Genomic DNA, 26,168 nt, shown 5'->3' on the forward strand with positions numbered 1-26,168 from the left:
TTTGAAGCTGGGTATTGGGCCCATCCCATGTTTCGATGATCAGAGGATGCAATAAGAAACAGAAAATGTGTTGCATTAGAAAGGCAAAACGATAAGCCCATTGGGTTGTTCATCTATCAAGGCATCAATGGCATGTCATTAATTCTATTAGGAAAGTAGAGTTTTCCATAAATAACAATTTATTAAAAGAATAATAACAATTTAACCAAGGATGTAAATCTATTATATACAGTACTCTACTTCACTTGCAAGATTAAAAAAGAAAAAAGAAAAAAGAAACAAGAAAGTTGAAGGAGATAAAGAACAGGGAATATGCATACTTGTTAAAAACACCTGCCAGATATCGACCTGCCGGATTCGAACCGGCCACCTAAGGATTTAGATATAACTAAAATCCTTCACTCTCCCATCTGAGCTAAGGTCGGTTACCCAAATTCTTGCAATCAATGTTAAGTCGGGAGAGAAATTTCATGTGGGTTTGCTAAAAGTACATATATTATAGTAGTTTTTTTTTTTTTACATTATTTTTTCTCAATCAAACAAAAAACATTAGAGATATTATAGTCCTACTAGTAGTAGCAGCAGCAGTAATGTATTAATCCCCTACCATCCCATTCCATGTTAGTGAACAAATGCAAAATAACAGCGCGTTTAAAATATTCCATGGAATATTGGTCGGGCAAGTTGTGAGAGATTGGGCTGAGAGTGAAGGGAGCATGAAAAACACTAGAAGACAAAAAATAAATAAATCAAGTAGCCTATTTTTTCAGTGTTTTAGGATTTCTACAGCCGCTTTGGATACTCCTCCCTTGCGAACTAGACTATCCGCCTCTCCATTCACCAACCTCCTGAGGTTTTGGAAGCAAATCGGCCCTCCACCCGGTCCAAGATCTCACCAATGCACTCTGAAAATTTACAGGGATGGGGAGAACTACTGTCCGATAACATTGAGGGAATCACTAAGAGACTATCCATCTCTTTTCCCACCAAAAGTCTTAGACCCCGTAAAATCCCCATCACTTCCGCCGCATTTGAATCCTTGATTTCAATCGGTTCTCTCAACTCTTGAACTCAAATCTGGAGAAATTATATGGTGTAAGGCCTTACAACAATAAGGCCTTGGTACAGTGGAGGTACCACCCTTGATATTTGATCCAACACCAGTTTCTCAAAAAGTGAGCTACGGTTGGATCGAATATCAAGGGTGGTACCTCCACGGTATAGTTGTAAGGCCTTGCACCATATAAAACTCATCAAATATGTCCCCGTCCCCCCCTTTTCACTTTTCAGTTCCAGTTTCATAATTGGGCTTCCATATATTCTACGGAATATGTTTTCATGATTGCCAAACATGCCCCGAGTCTCATGGTTTTGGAACTGATATCTGCACCACCATATTTTGGTAATGGCACTACCCATTTGGTTTTACACTTTTCTAATTATCTTTTCACAGCTGTTACAATACTAACATCGGATCAGAAAAGAGTAGAACGACCAAAATATGGTAGTGGATATCAGTCTTTTAAAATTGAAAAAATGAAATGAAGAGGCCATGCCAGACACCCAACTGGTTCTACTTTGTTAGCCTATGAATCCATGTTACATATATCATAATGGGTGGGTAATTTTTGTAAAATGAACTGCTTGCATTGACAATTGCAAACCTGCCGGAATGATGGACACCATATCATGGGGTGGGGTCAAATCGCTTCAATTATGGACCACACCACTATCCAACGGCAGCGGATGCACCTGCTTGATTTCTTAAAAAATGTTAATCGGTGTACTGTACACCAGAATCCAGATGTTTTATCCCTTTCTCTTTTCTCTTTGAATGAGATCTCAATTTCAGCTACGGTTTCATTAACGATTAACGGTTCTATTTCATTATATTCCAATTCCATTCATTTAAGATCCCTGTGGTGTTACTGTCATTGTCATTTGATTAATTTTATTTTCTTAGCCATTTTTGTGGAACGGTCATTTCAAAAATTTTAGGTTGAGAAGGAGTAAATAAACATACCGTGCATGTTGGAAGCTTCTGAAAAATGGAAATCCCGACACCCATCTGCCTGCAGGGAGAAATTTGTACCGTAAGCTTCAATAATTGTAGAAATCAACTCAGTTATACCTAAGGAAAAAAATACATCAGGAATTTACATTAAATGATATCAAACTAGTGATTGGCTGCTAAATTTTCAGATGAATTTGATTTATCTGCCCTAATCGAACTCACTTTTTAGATGAAATTGATTTATCTTCCCTAATCGAACTGACTCAAAATATCATCTGTTAAAACTCCTGATGAATTTGATTTATATCCATCCCCACGGCCCAAGCCATGGCTTACAAAGTAGTGGAAAATTTTGGTAAATATTGAAGTTTGGCCAAGCTCTTCGAAAGAAAGAAATATGACAGGGGATTCAAAATCTGGTAAGTAATGTGATCACAAGCTTAATATTCGGGGAGCCGTATAATCATTTGAGATTGCAGTGTATTATGTTGATGAAAAATCAATAGACACAACACACATTGACTTAGCCATAAAAGCCATTGTCATGATAAATCTCCTCTTGCTGCGCAATGAACACACCTGTACTTCTCAAGATAATCTAGACGTTTTCAGGATTTATTGATTTTCCATCAAAGTTCTTGGAATGATAGAGATTGGATTATAGATTGATTAGACACACGTTGTGGGCAAAGGATCATATTTGGAGCAGAAATGAATAACCATTACAAATAGGGTTTTTGGCACTTTATACATCTTAACAGAGATCGTTCCAACTTGTGATAAATTAATTGATGTAAGCCACTCAACAAGGCACGAGATTATATAAAGAAAGAATGCCATGTGTTCAAAAAAAACCAAGGGTTTTCCCTTATATATATTGACTGAGCTAAAGAGTCTGGCATGAGCCCGTACAAAGAATTGGAACATCCAGATCCCCATGTGTTCAAAGAAAATTTACAATGTGAGCCTTGAATGAAAGAGAAAACTCATCTACAACAAGAGAAAATGGACACCTGTATACAGGATTGATCGATCACCCATATGAGATAGGCAGGGCTCCGACCTGAAACAGCACATAAGACCCAGATATAAATAATACTTTTTACTCTTCTGCATGTGAATAACATGTGGGTAATTGCTGAGGTCTGAATGCCGTATTACTAGAAAACAAATAAAATAAATTAAAACTAGTGTTTATTGGAAAAACTGTTCAAAAATTCAGTGGATGTATGAGAAAAAAATCCAAGAAAAAGCATGTTTATTTTCCTTATTACATATACAGACTATATATGTGTACTTTTTCTTTTTTTTAAATAAGACAACAATAGGTATAGAAGGATGGTTAAATGCATGTTTTAGCCATAGTTGTCAAACTCTTACGAGTCGTACGAGTCAACTCTCGAGTTGAATCGAGTAGCTGGACTTTGGAGTTGAGTCGCATGGGTGACTCGCCTCTGTTGAAAACTCTTACGAGTCACCTGGTGACTCTTACGAGTCGCTGCGAGTCGAGTCGAAAAAATAAGACTCTTACGAGTTAAAGTCGAGTCGGTGGGTCTGCGCTTTCTTGTTTTGATGATTGAAAACTTGGAAGTTTGAACTTAGAACGTAATTATTTTTTTAATGGTAGGCAATTACATTAAATGCGAAAGAAGACTGAGGAGGTCTATACAAATAAAGAGTCAGAAAAAGAAAAGAAAAGAAAAGAACAAGCCCCACTGCAAGGGAGAACCAACTCAAATAGCTCAACTCTCTCCCTAGAAACACCATCTCTAGCTAAATTGTCCGTCACATCATTAGCTGACCGCCTAACATAATGGAAATAAATCGATGCATCCCCCACCCTCCGTTGGTTCTCGTCAAAGAAAGAGGCAAATCTCCAAGGGAAGGAATGAGAGTCACTAAGGCACCTAATCACATTGAGCAAGTCTAGGAGAGAGGCGATTTTTAGGCGATTCTGTTGCTCCCTCCCTAGGTCGATGGAAACCCTAGGGAGGGTGGCAATTTCATCTCTCTCTCTCTCTCTCTCTCTCTCTCTCTCTCCTTTTTAGCGTTTTTTTCTCCCCTCTCTCGTTGCTCTCTCTCTCTCTCTCTCTCTCTCTCTCTCTCTCTCTCTCTCCGATCGATGTCTCTCTCTCTCCGATCGATGTCTCTCTCCCTCTCTCCTTTCCTGATCTCTCTCCCTCATCTCCTTTTCTTTCATTTTTCTGATCTCTCTTTCTGCTTTTTCTGATCCCCCCTCTTTCTATCTCTCTGGTCTCTCTTTCTCTTAGATCTATCTCTCCTACTTTCTGATCCCTCCCTCTCTCTCCCTTGATGGGCAAGGGAGGTGTTGGTGGCCGGATGATACCCGGAGTTTGGCAGATCTCGCAGGGGATGCAGCAATGGTGACTGGAAGTGCGGATTGGCAAGATCTGGTCCGAGTGGGCCGGATTTAATGGGGAAAGGATCAGGACTGCGTAGGTTTGATGGAGCGAGTGGGCTAGTGAGTCGTCGGAGGTGGTGGACGTGGCAGGAGTATGGAAAAGCGGGGGAAAAAAAGGAGGTTGGATGTGGAGGTGATGGTGGTGGAGAAAAAGTATGGAGGATGCGGACGGCGGTATTGAGATGACCGGCTATTCCAAACACTCCTCTCCCTCGTGAAATGCGGAAGGCACGTGGGATGTCGGAAAGGGTGTGGCGGATGACCGGCAAAGGGCTTTGGGAAGCCGTGAGTGGCCTTGAGTGGCGGAGGCGATGGGTAGCTGGAGATAGCATTGGAATTGCCGTCTGGAGATTGGGGGGTAAATATGGGTTTGATTGAGGTACAAGGTTGGGGCTAGAAGGGCCGAGGTGTTAGGTTAGGATAGGTGTTTTGGGTTGCAGGTAGTTAGCTGTAGTGGTGGAAGGCGGTGGCTAAGACTAGGGTTCGGTGGAAGGTAGGGTAGGGTTAAGGATTTAGGGTTTTGTGGAAGTGAAGAGGAAGAATGTTAGAGTGAACAATGGTGGTCTCCAGGGTTAGGTGGAAGGAAAGGTAGGGTTAGGGATTCAGGTTCTGGTGGATGTGAAGAGGAAGAAGTTAGGGTGAACAATGATAGTCTCTAGGGTTAGCCTGGGGTTTTTGGCTTGGTGGTTTAATGGGGATCCCCCGGGACGGGCGGTGGCGCAAGGTGGAGGCTGCCGAAGATCGGATTCGATGCGTTGGCTATAGCTTCAGGCCTTGAGCGGGATTTTTAAAAATCGAATTCGCCAGCCAGAAAGTGGTGGCGAAGTCTGTGTGACGTGGGAGGTCATGATGGGGCCTACAAATATGGCATTTTTTATTGGATTCGATTCAATTGAGACCATTGGACAATGTTAAGGAAAGGAAGGGGGGATGGTGAAGGCACTCTCGGCTGCAGTAGTAGATGAAGAATTCCAAAGGGAAGTGAAATAGTTATTTGGCATGGTGACATAGCATGGAAATGTAGACCTCTCTGTAGCGGTTGACCCAGAAGATCACTTCTTTTGGTTTTTTACTAGCCTAGGAGTATACTCCTGGCCACCCTTAATTGATTCTATATAATGCAAGTAGGGACTCCTGGTCCCCAATGTAATCTTCATAGTATCAATGAAATTGTCAATTTTCAAAGAAAAAACATTGAGCAAGTTTCCTTCTACCAAGGTTTTAATTTTCGACCGAAATCCGAAATTTCAGGTTTTGGTCGATAACGAAATCAAAATCCATTGTAATCGAAACATTACTTTATTTCGATCGAAATTTCGAGATTTCGATCGAAATTTCATTTATCCCTAAATTTCGAACTTCACCCAAAAATCTGGATTCTAGATAGTTATTTAATATTATCCTGAAATTTCGGTCGAAATTATGCATGAGATAAAATAAGCGTTAAATGATTTCGTTAGATTTCTTCCGAAATTTCAAAATTTCGGCTAAAATTTCAGTTTCGGTAAGTATCGAAACGCATTCCAAAACCGAAATTTAAAACCTTGCCTTCCACCACTACCTTATTCAAATCTTCATTCTCAGTATACTTTATTCCTTAGTAGACAGCACGCACTTCGGCTTCATTAGCGTCTGCGGCTCCAATGGGACCTGTAAAAGCCCATTTCAAAGCTCCAAATTCATCCCTCAAGACTTCCCCAATTCCGACAGGACTAGGGTTCTCCATGCTAGACCCGTCAAAATTTAGCTTCAAAAACCATGTGCGGGAGGCTCCTAGTCTTGGACAATCTTGGGTTCTTGGTCTAAACCACCACAAATCTCCTTCCAACCACACCATAAATCATGGGCGGATACAAATCTAAAGCAAGGAAGGGTTTTCACCCGTTATTAAATTCCAACATAAACTTAATTATTTTTGTGCATGCAAGTTCCAAGCATATAGTTATTTATATTTTTGGCTTAGTTCTTTATCAATGTGCTATATTGGGTTATATTTTTTACATGCTTTATCTTTTAATATATAATTATATTTTTTTTAACTAAATTTTTGTTCTTGTCAAAAACTCTTACGACTCACGAGTCGAGTCGAATCACTAGTCATAAAATTAAGAAATTGAGTTACGAGTCGAGTCACGGGTTGACAACTATGGTCTTAGCTGAATAATAGGATGTGAGTTCACCTTTTCGTTTTGAATTTCTCGCAAGATTTTTACAAATAATATTAAATGAGAATTTGACAAATTATTTGTTGAATCCACATTTTATTCCAAAAATTCATAGTTAATTCTAAAAATGCAAAAAAATCAAATTATTCAGGAATTTTAATACCCTGAATGGAGTATCAGAAATTCAGGAAAAAATAATTTAACGAATTATTTGTTGATTTCACATTTAATTCAAAAAAAATAATCAAAATGTACAAATTATTCAGGAATTTTATAGCCTAAATGGAGTATCAGAAATTCAGGATTTTAAAGAATTTTCCAATTATTTGGAGAATTTTGCAACTTTGCATCCAAGAGAAACAAGATCGATTGAAATGAAGATTGATTCCATATATAAACTTGCCAATGTGGGATTGGCAATAGATATGTAAACCTATTTGAAATGATATACATACAAAGTAAAGAATATAGCCCGATGGAGAGTCACCCTCATTTTCTCTTTAACAGTTACAAGCATCCACCGAGCAGGAAAAGTCAATGAAGCTTTGGTACACAACAAGTGGTCTCCAAATGCTTGGTGATGAAAACTTTGAAGCACTATGACTCCTCAAGTGGAGCAAACAATATATAGACCAATCTGCACTAGAAGACGATGAAACCACATTTAAATGTCTACATAGATCAGCTCAAACTAACCTGCACTAGAAGACAATGAAGCCATATTTAAATGTCTACATAGATCAGCTCAAACTAACCTGCACTAGAAGACACTGAAACCATATTTCAATGTCTACATAGAGCAGCTCTAACTAGGATACCTATTAGCACATATTTCAGATATTTCAGTCACACAGTTCAAAAAGAGGGGGAAAAAAGAAAAAGAAAAGAATGTTCAAGAGAGGTGGAACATTTACTATGAAATCGGCTATAAATGAATTTGCAACATATCTTGATTCAAAATTAAGATACGCGACCAACTATCTCATATCTAAACCGCCAATGTGACATCTATTGCTAGTTGCTACGAGCAAGGTTTTAAATTTCGGTTTCGGCTATAATTTCGGGATTCACCGAAACCAAAATTTCAGCTGAAATCCCGAATTTTCGGTCAAAATTCGATAGAAGTTATCGAAACTACTGATTTTTCTCCCGAAATTACCGAAATTATTATATTGAAATGTAGACCGAAATTTGGTACGTTTCGGGAATTTCGGTTTTGGTGTTGACCAAAATCCGAAATTTCGGATTTCGGTAGAAATTTAAAACCTTGGCTACAAGTGTACACTTTAATCCAACAAACAATACAATGACTGAAAATTATGCCATCATTCATTCACATGTAAGAACAGGAGCTTGGCAAGAAACACTAAGCTAGTGTGTACCATCTATTTCGAGCTTAGTGCATAATAGAAAATGTGATTGTTTTTCTATTTGTAGAGGCATATAGCATGTTTTTCTATCTGTAGAGCCGTAGAGGCATATAGCATCCCCACAATACATACTGAAAATGGTTAAGATGTTCGTTAAGGACCGCCATTTACACGCCATGCCCCCAAAAATAATGCTGATTTGGACAATCCTAATCCTCCAAGTAATGGAATTTCGCTTGTCGGATATGAACCGATACGTCTTTTGTTCCAACCATCAGTTCGTATGCCATTCAGAGGGTGGTTAAGTACGTCAACAGGTGCCATTTCAGGCTGTTTGATGGGGGTCATATCCCTGACCCTTACAAATTTCAGGTGCCATTATCATTATTGGCCATATTAATAAAGGGTTGTTAATATCATCAGTTGGTGCCCTTATCAAAATTCATGTCATAATGCCTTTGGGAGTCACAATCAATATCAACTATATTATTTTAAGCCCTGCAACATAAGCATGACACCCCTGTGGGATCATGTCCCTTAAAAGCACGAAGTGCCCACTCTTAGTCCTAGCTAGAGAGTACTAGTTGGATTTCTACAAGTCTTAATAGTAGTAATGTTAGGATTAGTTTCTATTTTAATTATTGATGTTTTTAATTGCCTTAGTTTATTTCCATCATGAGGTTGTTTTTTAGTAAGTTTTTAATTATGACTGCTGATTTATTTAGAAACTACATAGAACATGATTTTGGTTTCTAAATTGGTTTAGGAGTCTTTTTTTAGCAAGTCATGTACCAATAGTCTACGTAATGTAAGGCTCTCTTTCATATTCTTTTCTTTGCATACTAGCAACCCAAAATTGCACATCTTTTCTCCAAAGAATCTAGGTCTGGATTTTCTCTACTTTCTTTGTCTCCCCTAGTTCTCACCCTCTCCAACTGTCTTTTATATATTTTTTAAAACCTGAAACCATCGACCTTCCCATACCAGTCCAACGTCCACCTTCCTACAACCTCCCATCCATACCTTCCATCACTCCAGCCTACGACCTGCCAAGCAAATAAAACCCCTTCACTTGTAACCTTTATACCCTTTACCTTAACCCTTTACACCCCACGAGTTCCACGACCCCTCTACCTTAGACCCATGAACCTCCCTAAGAGTCTAAGACCAGTTTCAATTTCAAAACACAGCCAGTAATAGCCCAACATTCCAAACCCTTTTTTACTTCAACCTGAACCCTGCGACAGTCTTAGCCCTCACCCAAACCCTTAGATAACCCCTGAATCTACGAAACCATTGAATGCCCACAGCAAAAACCAAAAACCCAATTCCCAGTCCACCGACCACCGTGAACCTTTACAGGTTCCAGAAACGAGCCAAATTACATTCCTCGGCCTGTTAAGTCACCCTCCACCCATAAATGACCCTCTAGTGCCTCTTGTAGATGTGCAGTCCCAAATCTTTCTGTTAGCCCCATATAAACTTCCTCTACCAGATATACATGACGAACAGCATTCTTGACATCCATCTGGTTGTGTACAACAAAATATTGGCTACCGCATATAAAAACCTCACCTTTCTACCTTGCCTTGTATTTGTCTAGGTACCATCAGATATTTGCTTCGGCTTGAAAACCCACTTGCAGCTTAACAGATTCAGGCCTGCAGGTTTGCTAACACTTCTCATGTAGCATTCTGATCAAGCCACCATTTCCTTTTCCATAGTCTCTACCCAGCTATCACTAGATGTTGCCTCATTGAGTATCATTGTCTCATCTAATTGCCTAAGGATTTAGGCTGTTATAACTTGTTTTGTTGTTCTTTTGGCAAACATAAGGATTTTCGTATTACTATGAGATCTTTTCTTTTGGTTTTTACTGGCCTAGGAGTATGCTCCTGGCCACCCTTAATTGATTGTATGTAATGCAAGTAGGGAGCCCTGGTCCCCAATGTCATCTTCATAGTATAAATGAAATTGCCAATTTTCAAAAAAAAAATAATGTAACTGCCGGTAGCTAGAGTAAAAGTCCAGTAGAATATAACACAAATACCACATCACGAGATATATGCCCCTTAACATCACTTCAAATGTTTGTTGGGTCATATAAGTTACTCATCAAAAGAAATTTGAAGTGGGATCAGAATTATGTGAGATGATAGGAACACCAGTAACCCTAGTGGTTATCACTATTTCCCACAAAAAAGAGCAAGTGATAGCATAGTCGGAAAATTTCATCCTAGTAGGGACAGGCGTGCGCGCGCACACAACAATTAAAGAATAGAGCAGTCTGGATCTGTGTTGGTGAGTGCCAGAGTAGGAGAGCCCTAGCCAAGAAAGGTGGATGAAAGCATATTAATAACATTTATCACTGCGTGTGATGCCTAGGTCCATATATGCTTTAGTGCCCAAGAGTAAAACAACATGGATAAGCCTGCCTTGGTGATGTACCGATACTTTCGTTCAGAAGCTCCATTTGGCAATGGCGTTCATGGAAAAGAAAAGTGTTGATTGATGACAATGGATAGACAAAAGTCTTGAATATCCTAGGAGGTGTACTCAACATCTCAGTCACTCCGTAAGTACAAGATACACTTGCCATAATGCTATGTAACAAGGGTGTGATAATAGAGAAAGAAGAAAACACATCTGATTTGTTTTCAAGAAGGTAAATCCAAGTAATCATGTATAATCATCAACAAATATAACGTAATAGCAAGAACCAAATCAAGAAGGAAATTGAGACAGAGCCTCAAATATCATAATGTATAAGCTCAAATGGAAAACATGATATATAAATATTATTCAAAGCACATGAAAGTTCACAATGTTTGCCAAGTTGAGAAATGGAACACAGTTGCAACTCGGACTTGTTTACACGAAACATGAAGTTGTCCATAGCCTCTCAAATTACGTAAGTTGCGAAGAATAATGAACATGCAAACCTAACATGATAAAGATTATAAGTACAAATGGAGATTATGACTTTTTAATTCATAGCCTAACGCAAAAAATACATGAAAACAGGAGACTTCACAGGAAACATGAAGTTATCCTCAAATATATTGTAACAAAAAAATATTCTGACAAATGAAAGGAAAAAATTAATAAACTAATGGTCTCCAAAAACTGATTAAATATCAAGAAACCACGTATACTTGTTATTATAGGGTAACTGTACATTATATCTGCATGGTAAGCAGTACATCCACCTGCATGCATTGCCTAAAAGAACCATAACCAAATGATAAGAAAAATCATTCCAATAAATAAAATATAAATGAAGGAACTAAACATGGAAAGAAAAAATAGTACACACCAGTGGCAAAAACTCTAAGCCCTTCCTAATTCAATGATCCACGGCATCTGTAACAAAACGATAAAATTAGACAACTGCTTTACCAAAATAAAAATTAGCCCATCGGCAACCAGAAGTTCCATTTTCCAAGATTTGGTTGCATTCGTAAGTAGCTTTTTATAAACCAAATCACAAAGTAAAACTAAAATTGAGTATAAATACTTCTTCTGTTAGAAGTTAGAACAAATCATAACTTCACATAATCTAGAATTCCCTTGTAAACAACGTCCCTTAGTGAGTAGGGACCATGGGCCATTGCAGATTTTCTTTGGAGGGAAGGCCTTGAAGGACTTTTCGAGGCTTTAGTAGGCCATTCTACTCATTGCAATTACCACACATTCTCATATGGATTAGGGATTGAGAGACCAGTAGGGTTGTTTCCTTTCTCTCTTTTCATATAGAACTAGTGGCAGTGCAGGGAGAAATAATTCAAATTTAATGATCCCTGCAGCGTTCAAGCAAGTCACATACATGTGGCGGGATCTGGGAAGAAAAGAAACAGATTCATAGAACGTTCTTGTCATGGAAGCAGAACTAAGCAGGTGATCCGACAATAAATTAACATTTGCCAATTTGTCCTACAAGTTTTAGAGTGAGACAATGAAGATCAGGAGACATTTTCTTTCTTTTTTTTGAAATGATTAGGTTACATTTTCTTTTCAGTAAGTATGTTCTTGCTGACACGAGAGAAGCTGAGGGAGGGCTCTCTCACAGGGTCGGAACATTGACAAGAGATCACATTCTTGTCATGGGTTATTGACAGATAGAGATTTCAGTTATCATTTGCTGCCATACCGATACATACTCCTTGGAACATTCCTCCAATCTGTTGCGGAGCATGAGTTCACATGTAACTCATAAAGTTGCACAGTAGTTATCATTTCCACCAAGCAAAAGTTACATTATGAGGATATTTTCAGCCAAATAAAAAAAAAACCTCAATTAAATGAAATGGAAAGCAACCCATTAACTTCTCTCAGTTCAAATTTAAAGGAAAAAAAAAACCTATTCCATACTACCTTTTAGAACCACAATTGCAGGGTATCTTTTTCTCTTCAAGCGGAAATTTGTAGTTGTAACTAATTTCTTCACCAGCAGAAATCTGCCTCTTTGCATAAATGAAGATCTTTTTCTGTCCCTCAACAGTGATCACCTTGGTATAGCAGTTGGGCTGAAAAAGAGAAAATAACAAAGAAAAAGGGAACATCAAAAGACAATTAAGAGCTTCTACTTGTCAAAACGGTCACAAGCGCTCACATAACTACCTCGCATGAATGGTTTATAAACCTTGCTATTCCACCACGTTTGGTAGCATCAACCTACAAATATAGAGAAGATATATAATTATGCCAACACCTATATTTAAAATTACATACAAATAAACAGCGGAAAAGAACTTCCATGAATAGTTGAAAACATGTTTACAATATAATAGCATACAATGGACTTAAAATACCATAACCGATGAATTTTTAGCTTCCCACTGGGCATGTAGAGTTATTGTTAGAAACTCAAACCTAACATCCACTAATGCACATATGCAATCAAGATTTTAAATTTCGACCGAAATCCAAAATTGCGGGTTTCGGTCGAGAACGAAAGTGAAATTCGAAATACACGAAACGGTAGTTTATTTCGGACGAGATTTTGAAATTTCGGTCAAAATTTCGCTTATCCTGAAATTTAAGGGATTTCACCCAAAAATCCAGATTTTTTATATTTATTTAATATTATCCCGAAATTTCAGCCAAAATTACTAAAATTTCGGAAATTTCGTTCGAAATAAAATAGGAGAAAAAATAGCCGTTCAATTGGTTTCGTGGATTTCGCCGGAAATTTTGGAATTTCGGCCGAAAATTTCAGTTTCGGTGCTTTACAGAACCGAAATTTAAAACCTTGTATGCAATGTTAAAGCATGTTGAGGAATTGATCAACATGTGGGTGCATCACATACAGCATCATTCATTTGAGTAATGACGAGGCAAAAGCAGATTTCATAAAAACATTGATTAGCAGAATTTGGGTGACTAGAAGAGGACTGATCTATTAATTACTGCCCACATGGGCAGATTTGTAATTTTTTAAAATAATTTATGGGGGGCAGCATCTAGTAATTTTGTTTTATCTATTTTTGTGTAAGGTTTTTTAAAGAATAACAACAAAGATATCCCGATTTGTTGTAATTGTCATACTAGTCCGCTTCTAGCCACCAAAATTATAGCAAACATTACACATCATTAAAAAAATGTAACCATAGGTAATGACTTGATGATGATCCTTCATGATAAATTTTAAAGCATATGATAACACATGTGACCCACAGTATTGATCAGAAGTTGGGCCAGATTTTGAATGAAAAAACAAAATATATGCATTATGATTAAGCAATTCAACCATCTAGTTATACAAATGAAGAGGCCAAAAAACTACAATAACAGGTTGCAAGAATTTGGAAGTGAAAGGTGGGGCAATTAAGACTCTCAAAGACTCAAGTACAACAAGTACATAACCAACCAGCACAGGATGTCATCATGAAGAACCTAAAGAAAATCTCATAAAATGAAGTACAAAATTGGAATGAAACAATAAGCAACAAAAACTAAACAGGGAAGACAATGTTCTTTAATTACCACATAACCATCATCCAATCTGAAAAGATAACTACTGCCTATTCCCATCTTTTCATATTCACGCTCACGTATATCCGATATCTGTGAAATTCAGATCATTTAGTAAAATAAGAGTAGCCAAAATGATAAAACGCAAATTATAAAAAAAAAATACCAGAATGAAAAGCTAAACCGAACAAAATTAAATAAATAGTTCTTTAATCAGAATAATATACCAATAAGCAAGAAATGGATGAAATTAGTAACTCTTACCCGAGGACGAATCAATTCACCGACATATTCAATTACAAAGTCATCGGCCTCAATTGACTCAAGAGCAACAAGACCCCAATCATGTATCTTGCTTCTTTGGAAACGCAAGCGCTTTTTTCTTGCCTGCAGCAAGAACATGGAATATTCAAACTGATAGCCCCAGTAAATGACTAGGTATGATCCTAGAATTCATTCTCACCTTCAATTGAGTTGTTTTGAGAAGGTCAGCGCCCTCGACAGCAGCAAGAAGGTTTCGGAGCTTAACCCTGTTCGTTCTTGCAGAAAGGCCCTTGGTGTTTGAGCACAATGATGTATTAACCTCAGAAGCTAAATATTGACGGTTAACAAACGGAGTTCCTCTCACACGAGCTCTGTCGGCAGGACTCGCAGTACGTGACCACCTATGCCATTCCCAGCCATTGATGGAAGTTCGAGCACAGCCATCTGACTTTGGGCATTTATCTGTTAATCTGAACCTAGCAGACTTAACCTTCTTTACTGCTAGTTGTGTGTGTTTTTCTTTCTTATTAGCACTCGTATGTGATAGTTTCAAAGCTTTTGCAGGCTTATACAATGACATCTCCTGGCTTAAACCTTTCCTCTTCAGATGTGGTACCTTAGTTGCTGCAAACATGAAAAAAAATATAAAACAGCGAAAAGTCATGTCAAAACATAAAAACTGAAACATATAGGGACCTTTTGGATGCGCGGATTTTAGAATCCAGGTTTTAGTTTGAAAATAGTGTAAAAGAGGGTTCATGATCAAGCTGTTGTATGCTGTCCTGACAGCGTTTCTTGGATTTTAAGTAAGAAGTCCAGTTTTAGAAATCTCTCCCCCATCCTGAGATTTCTAAAACCTGGAAACATGGGACGATCTCCTGCTCTCTTGCCGATGGAAAGAAGGGAGAGAAATCAGAAAATGATGGCTGGTCTCTTTCTTCTCTCGTCTCCCATCTACAATTTTGAGGAAATCCAAGATTCTAAAATCTGCGTATCCAAAATGCCTGGATACACGAATTTTAGAATCTTGGATTTCCTCAAAATACTGGATGGGAGATTAGAGAAGAAGGAGACCGTCCGTGTCGCTTCTCTTTAGAATCTTGGATTTTAAGTAAGAAATCCAGGTTTTAGAAACCTCTCCCCTATCCTGAGATTTATAAAACCTAAAAACATGGGATGATCTCCTACTCTCTTGCTGATGGAAAGAAGAAAGAGAAATCAGAAAATGACGGCTGGTCTCCTTCTTCTTCCGTCTCCCATCTACAATTTTGAGGAATTCCAAGATTCTAACATCAGCGTATCCAAACGGCCCCTTAAGGAAACAACTGAAATTTCCAAATTAACGGCCCAGAACTTACAAATCTTGTCAGAGCTGTTCTCAGCAAGCGCCTTCTGAGATCTCTGAACAGAGCTACTGCTATCCACAACGTTCTCAACTTGGTTAGAATTTTGACCTGAAACCGAAACCCCTTCTAAGCTCCAGTTTGTATCATCTTTTGTGACCTCCTTATTACCTGCATTTACACATTCAAAAAAATGAGTGATATCCTTCAGAAAATGCCAAATCATTATTTACACAAAGGTGAAAACAACCTGTACTCTGAATGTCAAAAGCAATCTTTTTCGACGTATGAGTAGTTGTCGCGCTTGTTGATGGGCAATCACCAGGGGATCCACTTAGAACAGTAGCTTGCAAAGATGCATAGCTCACAAGAGTTTCTGCCGTGAGTTTGATTGGATCATTTCCTGGAAGATTCTCATCCGCATTTTTTAGTTCAATTAACTCAGACCCCATCCCAGACATATCTTGATCTCCTAAGTTATTCCCAGGTTGCTTTGGCAAGCTGTTATTCTCTGAAGCGATACACTGTGACAAAGACCCTATCTTTTTCCGTGATAATCTTTTCTTGCGGAAATATGTATATTTACCAATCACTAAAGAAACTCCAGATGAGCCTGAACTATGAGAATCCTTTGGCCTTACTCTAAGTTTTTCAAGTATAGCAGGAGAATCAGCCCCTCTCCCCGTTTGAAATGGTTGCTCCTAGAATCAACATATGTAAGTATGATCAATATTGGTCCTAAAATAAACATATGCATGTATGATCAGTACAAACTTCAAATATACAGAATATTAAGCATATGGAACCACCAGACTCAAAATCACCAGAATCACCAGCACACATAGATGATTGATAAGGGAAAAAGAAGAGTATATAACAGAAAAGGGTAGGTATAAATGCATGAAAGAAACAAAAGAAACTATACCTCACATACATTATTTACGCATTGTGTCCTATTGGAGACTTCAGAGACATCAGATTCATGGTTTTTCCTCAAAGCACACCATGACAGAAAATAACGATGAAGAGCAGCATCATAAAGAGAGGTTCTCCATTTGTCGAGCACGTCATCATGAATCTTCTGTCGGCACAAAGCCATGGCAACATATATGCCCATCTTAGGAATACATTCATCGACTTTTGATGGCCGGAATTTGATTTTCAGAAGTGGATCAAGAAGCATAGAACCTTCTTCAAGTCCAGGGGGTGGTGGCTCATTAAACTCATGGTCAACAACCTCTTCCACCATGGGTAAACCTAATCTTTCAAAGGCACTTACAGTACGTCTTGAAAAAGAGCCTTGGCGGTTCAGAAAAGGCCTTGATGAACATTCTGGAATTTCTACATCATGAGATGTAACATCACCCACAACAATGCCCACATCAAGAGAACCATAAGCATCAGCACCAATACTAAGAGATTTGGATGTGCAAGAATGCTTGTCACCATCAACAGCATCCTGCAATCAGAAGGTACTTCCATCTTACAAAAAAACTGACCACAAAAAGAGAAATACTAGTTCCTAAACAATAATAAACAAAGACCATATGATTTTGTTGCCAAATAAGTGTCAAATTCCATGATATGAGGAGCAGGTGTAGGTATATTTCCCACAATGAGCTGTACTATAATACAAGGACTTCAAGACTTTACCTCATTCTTTTCATCCTCCAATGCAGAATCGGACAGCTTCATCACTTCCGCCTTTATAACATCTTCAAAATATTCAAACAACGAAACCTTTACTGATAAATATAGCGCTTTTTCTACGCTTTCCTGGATTTCTTGTATGTCTATGGGAAATTTTCCACTGGAGCAAGAAGATCTAATTTGTTTTAGTGAAGCTGCTCCAGCAAAAGAAGAGGACCTGTCTTCCGAAATGGAAGGTGACCGGGCTTGACTTGGTCCAAATCCAGGAGGGCAATCCATGTCGTGAACAGGAGACTCTGGTTCAAAGTCCATCTGTAAAAGCACAGAAATATGAGTGTAACATTCAAGGAATGACGAGAAATAATAGATAAATTCCCTCATTCAAGTAAAGAAAAGCATACATCATCAGCAGTGAGCCTCCCACTCATGTACGGCAATTTTTCACGTGGGGTATCTTGTTCAACAGCAGCAACAATTGGCAAAATAGGATAACCAGACCAACGTTTTCTTTTACGCCAAGCACATGAATACTCTGCCACAGAGTCATAAGAGATAGCATTCCACATGACTTGCATACAAGAATAAAAAAACACCCTGCGTGCCACTGATAATACACCCAAAAAATCTTCAATCCTCCCAGAAGACTTTATACTTGCACGATGCTCCTTAGGAGAATCATCAATAGAAATTGCCTGGTCAGACGTACGAAAGGTGACTTCAACCATAGTACCCGGAGAAGCATAATGACTTCTCTTCACCAGAAGTTCAGACTGTGTACCAAGAAAATAACACAAAAAAGTCATTTCACAGATACACATGTAATGGCATCATTATGATACAGCTTCTTAACTAATGTATTACCTTCCTATCATCCAAAGAACAGGACTTGACAGGCCAATTTGCTAATTCAGGCTTGAGATGTTTCTGAGCTTTCTTCAAGGCAACAAACTCAGGTATAATGCTACTAATTATATCATCTAGAACCACTCGACGAGCAGCTTTCATGATCCCAGAGTGTAGTTGGACAGAAACTTCTTCTGATATTTTGGCTATGAATGTGGGAAGAGAACTCGTATCATGGCATTTAATCTCAGTTTCAGGAAAAGTTTCTGGCCTACCTGAGCTCCATCCATTGATTACAGATGCAAGAGAAAAGGGTTGAAACTTGTTTTCTACATGATGAATCTAAAAAAAATCCAATAAAAAAATTAACAAGAATTAGATAACTACAAAATGCTAGCAAAATAAGTAAGTCATGAAACAGATCTGCCAAAGGAGTACAGAGAAAATTTGCTATCTTGGTGGCAGCACATCAAGACAAGATTTTCACCCATGAAGTTTTGTAGAATTATCTGGCTAAACAATTCTTAAAAAAAAAAAACAGATTCAGCTTTTGGAGCATTGGCAATTGTTTTGCATTGCATTTTGGTGCATTTCAAGATGAGGTTATAAATGTTGTATCAGCATTTTCTCACTTTACTGACTATGCTGACACAGTGGTTGGAGGAAAGTGAATCTTTTTCGAACAGGGAGAAAGCTAGATGATTAAAGAATAAGCATGTATTTCAAGATGAGCTGACGATGGTTGTATCGCCATTTCCTCACTCTACTGCCTATACCAATGCAGTGGTTTGAGGAAAGCAAAGCTTCGGGTGTTTTTATTTGAACAGCAAGAAAGGTAGAGCATTAAAGAACAAGTTTGTATTTGCCATCTCATTAGAGGTGAACTCTTGTGTTATTAAAGATAAGACTTACTCTAAGGTTAAATTATTAACATTTCTCGACAGCGCTTTCCACTTTTTTCCTCGTGGGAAATTGAAAAAAAAAAAAAAAAACAAGAAAGGTGTCCTCCAATACCCAACCCATTCCGACCATTTCCTTTTATTTCCGACTACTGAGGGGAAATCTGCAGTGATTACGAAGAATTCTGTGGGCGAAGCAAAGTCACTCCCCCAAATTCTCTTCCACCCCTTTCGCCCAGTCTAAAAAAAGGAACAAGAAGCACTGAAGAACATGGCCTAAGTCTTATAGAATCCCAGATCGTTTTTTTTTTTTTTTGTGAAACAGGATCCCAGATTTAAATTATTATGTGTTCCATCATTGAACTGCATGACTAACCTGTCTTTTCAAAGAAAATACATAATATCAAGTGAATAAGGTGTATTGTGTGCATCCACTTCCCATTCACAATGTTCAATTGTCTAGGTTAATTAGCTAAGCTGACCTAGTGGACACAGAGAAGAGTAAAATGTTTTCAATCAAGATGCATCAAGGTTAGTTCTAAGATTAATTGATTAAAAACTACTGAGCATCTTATAACTGACAGTCATAGAATGTTTAAGAGTTGATCCAAATTGGTGTCAAGAACACCTCCCATTAGGGGGGGTTTTAAGAGAAAGGGTGCAGGAAAATTCCTCATTGTCTTGAGACGTAAGGAATGAAACATCTCTGGATGTAAAAGACTTATTTTTGGACTGAAAGAGGACATTGTGCCCATCCGAGTTCAACATAATAGTAGTTAAAAAAGGATTCAAGGAATTTACATCTGATGGCAACTGATCTATGATCTATCAAGTATGTCTCTCATTTTTCTACATTGGCATGTTGTGGTGATGGGAGATGACAAAGACTCAAATAGTTAATAAGAAGAAGCTGAAACACAAACTCGATGTAATGAATTCGAATAACATAAAACAATTCTTAGTAATCGAGGCACCACAGCATGAATATGCATCCTGGATCACTCAAGAAAATGCAGAATGGTTGCTAGCAAACCAAGTGAGATTTTGATGTAACAAACGCTAAACCTTATGAACAAATGGGAGGGGAGCTTCTGGATGACCTGAATTACTGAAAATATGTGGCAAATCTCATATATTTAACCATCACTACACGTAATTTGTTAGTTGTTCAATTAAAAAGCAATTCATTCAACAGCCCAGAAACACACAAGTTCTTTTTATCTCATTGCCTAAAAAACTCATAATCTGACAGGGACTCATTGAAGGTAAAACCGAGTCAACTTGGGTGAATAAATGATTAATACAGTGAGGGGGTCAAAGGATTTTTTGATTGATTCAATAGCACAAAAACGAAATTGATCCAAGTGAGTCGAGTTTTTAAACAATGGCTTGTCAAAAAGACACGAATACAAAAGCACTCGAGTTGTGCCTAGCAAACCTTGCAAATGCAAGGACAAAAATTCTGAACGATCAGACTTTATAGGAAAATCATAGCTGATTGCATATACTTAACCATCACCGGGTATAATTTGTTTTAAGTTGCTCAATTGAAAGGCCAAATCGTGGACTTTTCATTACAAAACCAATAAACCGGAAAAAGATGGATTGTTTTGTGAAAGAATTTCTGGACCTATAAAAAGTAACAGCTGAAAATGACTCGATTAGAAGTTGTCAATGTTAAAAGAAATTGCTAGTGTTAAAAGTAAAATCAAATTAAAACTTTAAAGGTGAAAGAAAACAATATGTCTCGTAGAACCAAGGAAAGTATGAAAGAATCCTCATTCCGTAGAAAAAACAGATGTATGCACAGCACAGGAGCTGGTTATGTGGAAGTGGTAACGGTGGTACCTATGCTAAGTGGAAGGGGTATTTACATGGTCTTAACTCTTAAGTAATCTTATCATGAATGTTAAAATTGATCGGTCAGCCCTACATGTTAACGGCTTGACATACTTAGCTGACCAAGACAACCCCCAATTCAACAATTTCATGGGAGGTACAAAAGAAAACACAGCATCCAATAAATTCCAATTTTTTGTGGCTTACCATCAATGAATCATGAAGATATCCACTACAATGCCAAGAATAAATCTCTGCAAGGGAATGTGGCCCATGTTTTCTTCCCTCCACATCCTCAAACACCCAACATGATTCTTCACTGGACTGCAACTGATTTAAAAAGAACAAATCCATAAGAACATAATCGTGTATGAAGGACTTTAGACAATTTGACTTAGTACGAGGAAAACTAAAAGGATGGAAATATAATTTCAGCAATCAAAATTAAAGATGCATTCAAGTAACTATTTGTCTTTATTTTCTATATGGGATGAAAGAACCGAGATACCATTGGCGGACTCAATGAGACCGCGTTAGTTGCTTCTGTGGTTGCCTTTTGCACTTTAGAACCATCACTATGATTGCTAACCCATGACTGTTGTTCTAGCTGTGATCTTGAAGTAATTGAGGAGTGAGCAGGATAATGAACAAACTCCCCATCCTTACTGGAACTGGATACCAAGTCTTTACTGCGAGAAGTAGAACAGTCTGGAGGAACACTGGCTTCACTCGGCAATGTGGTTGCGAAACTTGCAGCCCAATATGCAAAACCCGTGCTCACATGCTCAGGAAACTGTTTAAGGTATTTCAGGGGTACTGGACTGATGAGACTTCCATTAACAATGGGATATACGGGAAGCTCTTCCGGTAAGAATCCTGTAGATAAGCCCTCATATAACTGTTCTTGGATGTATGGCCCACACATCTGCCCATGTTCGTTAATATACATCCATCCACTCACAGAGAGAGGTTGAGCATATTCAGGACTACTCTTATGGTGGCATGTTATCCCATCAATACTGCTGGACTGAGCAATTTCACCACTATTATTTGCAGATTGGCAGCTTCCCACCATAGCTACATGTGAGCCTACTTTTTCAAGTGGATCACAGCAAGAAGAAGAACCATGACCATTAGCCGATAACCTGAAAATGCAAAGCCATACAAAGGCAGAACCACAGACAGAGGAGTTGCATATTAGCCATACTAGGATGCTATATGAAACTATGTGACAATATTAGTGATTTAAGATAATTAGCAACAGTCAATACCCATAAGATGAGCAGCCTTGTGTGTGTTGATGCCAAGGTATAGCAATGTCATCGATCTTACCATCACAAATATATGCATCCAAATGATATTGTTCAGAATCCAGTCTTTTTAGCCTCTTTATTGAGAACTGGTCATACTCATATGGGTAGATTTCTGCAGCGGAGAAATCAGTATTCTCACTGCAACGAGTTGAGGCAACCATGTTACGTAAGAGTTCCTCGCATGAAACCTGAATAATAAAAACATGCAAATTCAAGCTATCACTTCACAAAGATTAATTCATAAACACCAGTCAGAAAAATCAAAGAGAAACCACAAAATGTTGTTTACTCCAATAAACACAATAAAACCACAGTAAAAACTACATAAATTCTATATCCAGGAGCAATCACTGCTCAAACACAAATTTTTTTACTATGATACAGAGTAAAGACAAGGTCAGCACCAAAACGACAAGATACATGAACCTTCCAGGAGTCGTCATTGCTTTAAATTTTAAACTCAAAATCAAGCACTTAAAAGAATTGCTTGATTGATCCAAGTAAACCACAAGACGGTCAAGTTAAAGGGTCGAGTCAGTTTTTAAGATACAGAGATATTGATGATACTCAAAAAACTTTAACTAGAAACGGAAAACGCCAAAGAAAATGGAATGCTTATAAACACTGATGAAGCACTCAAACTCAAACACTTGGAAAAACAGTTTATAGCATAAGCATTTTAAACCCATGTTGGTATGTCGTATCTTCCAATACGAATATGTATCTCACAACACTTCGACAATAAAATGATACAGGGGGTGTGCTTCTTATGGCCCCCATATACAAGACAATATGTCTGATAAGAGACGATATGCCACGTGCTTACAGCACGTATCAGGTGGCAAAAGGAATACAAGAACAGTTTTTCTGAAACCCCATTGTTTCTCATCAAGCTCCATTTTTCCCATTTTTCTTTTGTTTGAGCTTCCAACAGTTGGGAAAGGTAACTAAAGGATTTTGAGAAATCATTTCACAAAACGTTGATAAAAATCTTACCCTCAGATTGGAGAATAATAGCATCAGGTTCAGGTTCTTATTTTTATGTCAATTTTTTAATTTTTATAAAGAAATAGATTTCTACTTTCTGCCAGCTTAACAAGGGTAGATTTCTTTTTTGGAAAGGGGCGTATAATTTCTCGTTGAAATGATAAACCCAGTGTTTAAAAATGCGGATTTGACGCGGAACGCGCCCAAGAAAAATCCTTGCCGACTCGGCGCGGACGCGGCCAAGAACGCAGTTGACACGGTTGAAGCGGTCATAACTTGGGAGAGTCAAAGGAGTTTATTGACTCTGTATGGCAAAACGCGGAATGCGGATGTGGTGCAATGCGGAAAGCGGCCGATGTAAAAAGGAGTCGACTCGGGCGAGTTCCTTGTCGAGTCAAGGAGTTTTTAAACACTGGATAAACCATTAGTTTAAAGACTCATGTCCGGAGAAGAACTCGCCCAAGGACAAAGTGAGTCAACTCAAACGAGTAATTGATTGACACGCGGAGAGGTCTTATTGACTTGGGCAAGTAAGAGGAGTTTTTTATCAGCCCAAAACCAAGTCAATTATGAAGAGCAAGATATTGTTGTTTAAAAAGTTATAAAACCTACTTAGATTTATATTGCTAACTGGATAGTCATATGCATTTACGTGATAGATCTTACAATTTCATCAAAATTTATAGATTTTTCAATTTGTTATTGGATGTTACAGAATACAGACTTAATTATATGCCAACATGATTAAATATATCATATATGGAAATATAACTTATAGAATTTTTTCTGGGAAAGGTAACAATTTTATTCAAAGAGAAAAAAGGAAAACAAGTTTGGGACAAAGGCTTTGTTGAGTTGAGTTGAGTTAAGAAAAAAGGAAAACAAGAACATTACAAACAGGGTAGAGATCGCCCCCTTACTAACGAGTATTTACAAACACCATCATTGACCAACAGATCAGCTACATTGTTGGCCTCCCCTTGACAGATTCACGCATAGTTTTAGAACTCCCACGTGTCCATGTCGACTCTCCCACGAGTTGACTCCCTTTTATCTTGGCCGCGTTCCGCATTGCACCGCATCTGCGTTTCGCGTTTTGCCTTACATAGTCAATAAAAACTCCTTGACTCTCCCGAATGGTGACCGCATCAACTGAGTACTCAGCTACATTGTGCTGAGTTGAATAGGATTTTCTTCGCCCGCGTTCCGCACCGTATCCGTATTTTTAAACACTCATTCACATTCTAATTGATGATTAGCCCCAAGCGCCAAGGTCCTCTATTCCTCTCGGCTCCCTAATTTATCATGTTTTGGGAGTCAGCCTCCACCACAGGGTGGCCATTCAATTTGGAAGAGAAAACCTACAACCCAGTCAATAAGACTTTAGCTTCAACCCTGTAGGAGAAGCAATAATAGCAATGAGGCCAGAAACTCCCGCAAAGTCAAAACCTCGCCATTGCTATCTCTGAAAACGCCACCTACTCTTGTAGGTTCCGCGTTTCCCAATGAGCATTCATCAAACATGAGTTTTATCCAATCAAATTGTGTGTGGGAGAGTAGGTTAGGGAAGCACTTCCGTATCTAGTTTTAGCGAGTTTCTCTTGACTTCGATCATTATATTTTATTTTGTTCTGTTTGTGAATGAAGTTTTTATTCAAAAACGAAAAAAAAAAATCCAAGATTTAGCGAGCAAGTATGTGGGGAAACCTAAGAGACCATACTTGATTTTATCCTCCTATTTTCTTGAATCTCTCAATTTCCTTAAAAAATCAGAGATGCCCCCCACCCTACCCCACCCCACCCCACCCAAGTTCTCTATCCCTAAGAGCCAATTAGCAAGGAGAAACTTGATCTCCTATGCGGCCACTTTAGATACCACTGTGGCCATCGAATGTATGCTACTACAGAAAAAGAAAAAGAAAAAAAAAAAAAAAAAGGTAAAATAACCAAACTTATGTACCACATCTAAGGTATATCATAAGCATCCATGTTAGTGCGGACCCATATCAGTTCCCAAATCATTTTCTACCATTCAAAAATAAATAAATATATATATATATATGAAGGTAATTTCAGCAAGAAAGCCAAAAACTCTTTAAAAAAAAAGCTGTGGATACTCGAAAAAGGTGTCACGAGTAAAACCTTAGCCGAAAGTAATTGGTGGATCATTTTATGCCCTGTTCGTTTCAGATTGTGACAACCGAATGTAACCTCCAGACCTATTATTGGGCACAATCGGTTCTGACAATCTGAAACGAACATGGGCTTAGTGATCAATCGAGGTAAAATATGATTTAAATTGAAGGAAGAAATAAGAAATTAATAAAAAGAAAAGGTGTGGACATACATTCAAACAAGGTCCGAACGAAAAACAGTAATGGAGAGGAGAGAAGAGATGGAATACGAATCAATCTAGGTAAAATAAGAAGATAGTAGTCTCGATGCGAAAACCAAAGAAATCAGGAAGAAGAAAATATTCATGACGTAGAAGAAGGTCAGAAAAACAAAACCCTAACAGACTGAGAAGAAGAGAAAGCTCTAAAATTTATTTCCCTATTTGAAGCACAGAGATGAGATAGTCGATCATGGATTGAGATACAAATCAATTGAAGAAGAAACTCACCGGATCCCAAATTTCGAAACCGATGCCCGATGAGCCGTTCAAGGGAGATACAGGCATCTTGATTACCAAGGCTGCTCACAAGATCTGGAATTTCTCAAAGGAAATCTCTCGATTTAAGGTCTGAGATTGAAGAAATATAATCATAAAAGAAGAAGAGGTATGGATTGAAATCGGAATTAGGGTTTTCATGGTCGAAAGAAAAAGGCTGGATGTTTCATACGTGAAGAAAACGCTTCCAAAACGGAACTCCGTGATGGGAAATAAAACGAAGCGTACAATGGCGAAAATACCCATGGTTATTGGTTGAATTATCAAACAAAAGCCATAGATAGTCCTTGGAGTTGGGCCTGTAGGCTGTAGCTAGCTCAATGGTCGTAGGCTTCCTACAAACATCATCATACGGATCTTTTTAACCATTTTACATTCGATGGACGCGGTGTTATCTAGAGTGGCTATTAATTAT

General features: G+C 38.2%; 1 protein-coding gene across 8 annotated transcripts; it reads right to left on the bottom strand.

Moving 5' to 3' along the window:
- Positions 1 to 1,276: 1,276 nt before the first annotated feature.
- Positions 1,277 to 25,989, bottom strand: LOC143864690 (histone-lysine N-methyltransferase ATXR7-like). 8 transcript variants are annotated; one of them, XM_077375451.1, is made up of 20 exons: positions 25,706 to 25,989; positions 22,054 to 22,283; positions 21,291 to 21,927; positions 20,990 to 21,112; positions 18,063 to 18,386; positions 17,603 to 17,971; positions 17,205 to 17,513; positions 16,477 to 17,010; positions 15,802 to 16,252; positions 15,567 to 15,722; positions 14,408 to 14,832; positions 14,209 to 14,331; positions 13,957 to 14,037; positions 12,592 to 12,645; positions 12,346 to 12,497; positions 11,288 to 11,334; positions 7,057 to 7,238; positions 3,028 to 3,077; positions 2,024 to 2,072; positions 1,277 to 1,752 (listed from the first exon to the last, which is right to left on the bottom strand). In XM_077375451.1, the coding sequence occupies exons 1-16, from the start codon at positions 25,760 to 25,762 to the stop codon at positions 11,313 to 11,315; spliced, it is 4,047 nt and encodes a 1,348-aa protein (XP_077231566.1). In that variant the 5' UTR covers positions 25,763 to 25,989; the 3' UTR covers positions 1,277 to 1,752; positions 2,024 to 2,072; positions 3,028 to 3,077; positions 7,057 to 7,238; positions 11,288 to 11,312. The 8 variants fall into 8 exon arrangements, with proteins under 8 accessions (XP_077231566.1, XP_077231563.1, XP_077231560.1 ...); XM_077375448.1 differs by adding an exon at positions 7,357 to 7,419 and having other exon boundaries at positions 1,277 to 2,072; XM_077375445.1 differs by adding an exon at positions 7,357 to 7,419 and having other exon boundaries at positions 1,277 to 2,072; positions 7,057 to 7,243.
- Positions 25,990 to 26,168: the final 179 nt, after the last annotated feature.

The sequence above is a fragment of the Tasmannia lanceolata genome, unplaced genomic scaffold, assembly GCF_043159265.1.
Source record: "Tasmannia lanceolata isolate RefF3 unplaced genomic scaffold, GAP_Taslan_0.1 ptg000054l, whole genome shotgun sequence".
Lineage (NCBI taxonomy): Eukaryota > Viridiplantae > Streptophyta > Magnoliopsida > Canellales > Winteraceae > Tasmannia > Tasmannia lanceolata.

What these genes read in the sequence shown, in the direction of transcription:
- LOC143864690 (XM_077375451.1), bottom strand. Translation starts at nt 25,762, where the DNA reads ATGCCTGTATCTCCCTTGAACGGCTCATCGGGCATCGGTTTCGAAATT. An exon ending in CAAGGCTGCTCATCTTATGG is followed by an intron (nt 21,928 to 22,053) that starts GTATTGACTGTT and finishes TTGCATTTTCAG; the next exon opens with GTTATCGGCTAATGGTCATG. An exon ending in GATTGGATGATGGTTATGTG is followed by an intron (nt 12,646 to 13,956) that starts GTAATTAAAGAA and finishes CTATATTTGTAG; the next exon opens with GTTGATGCTACCAAACGTGG.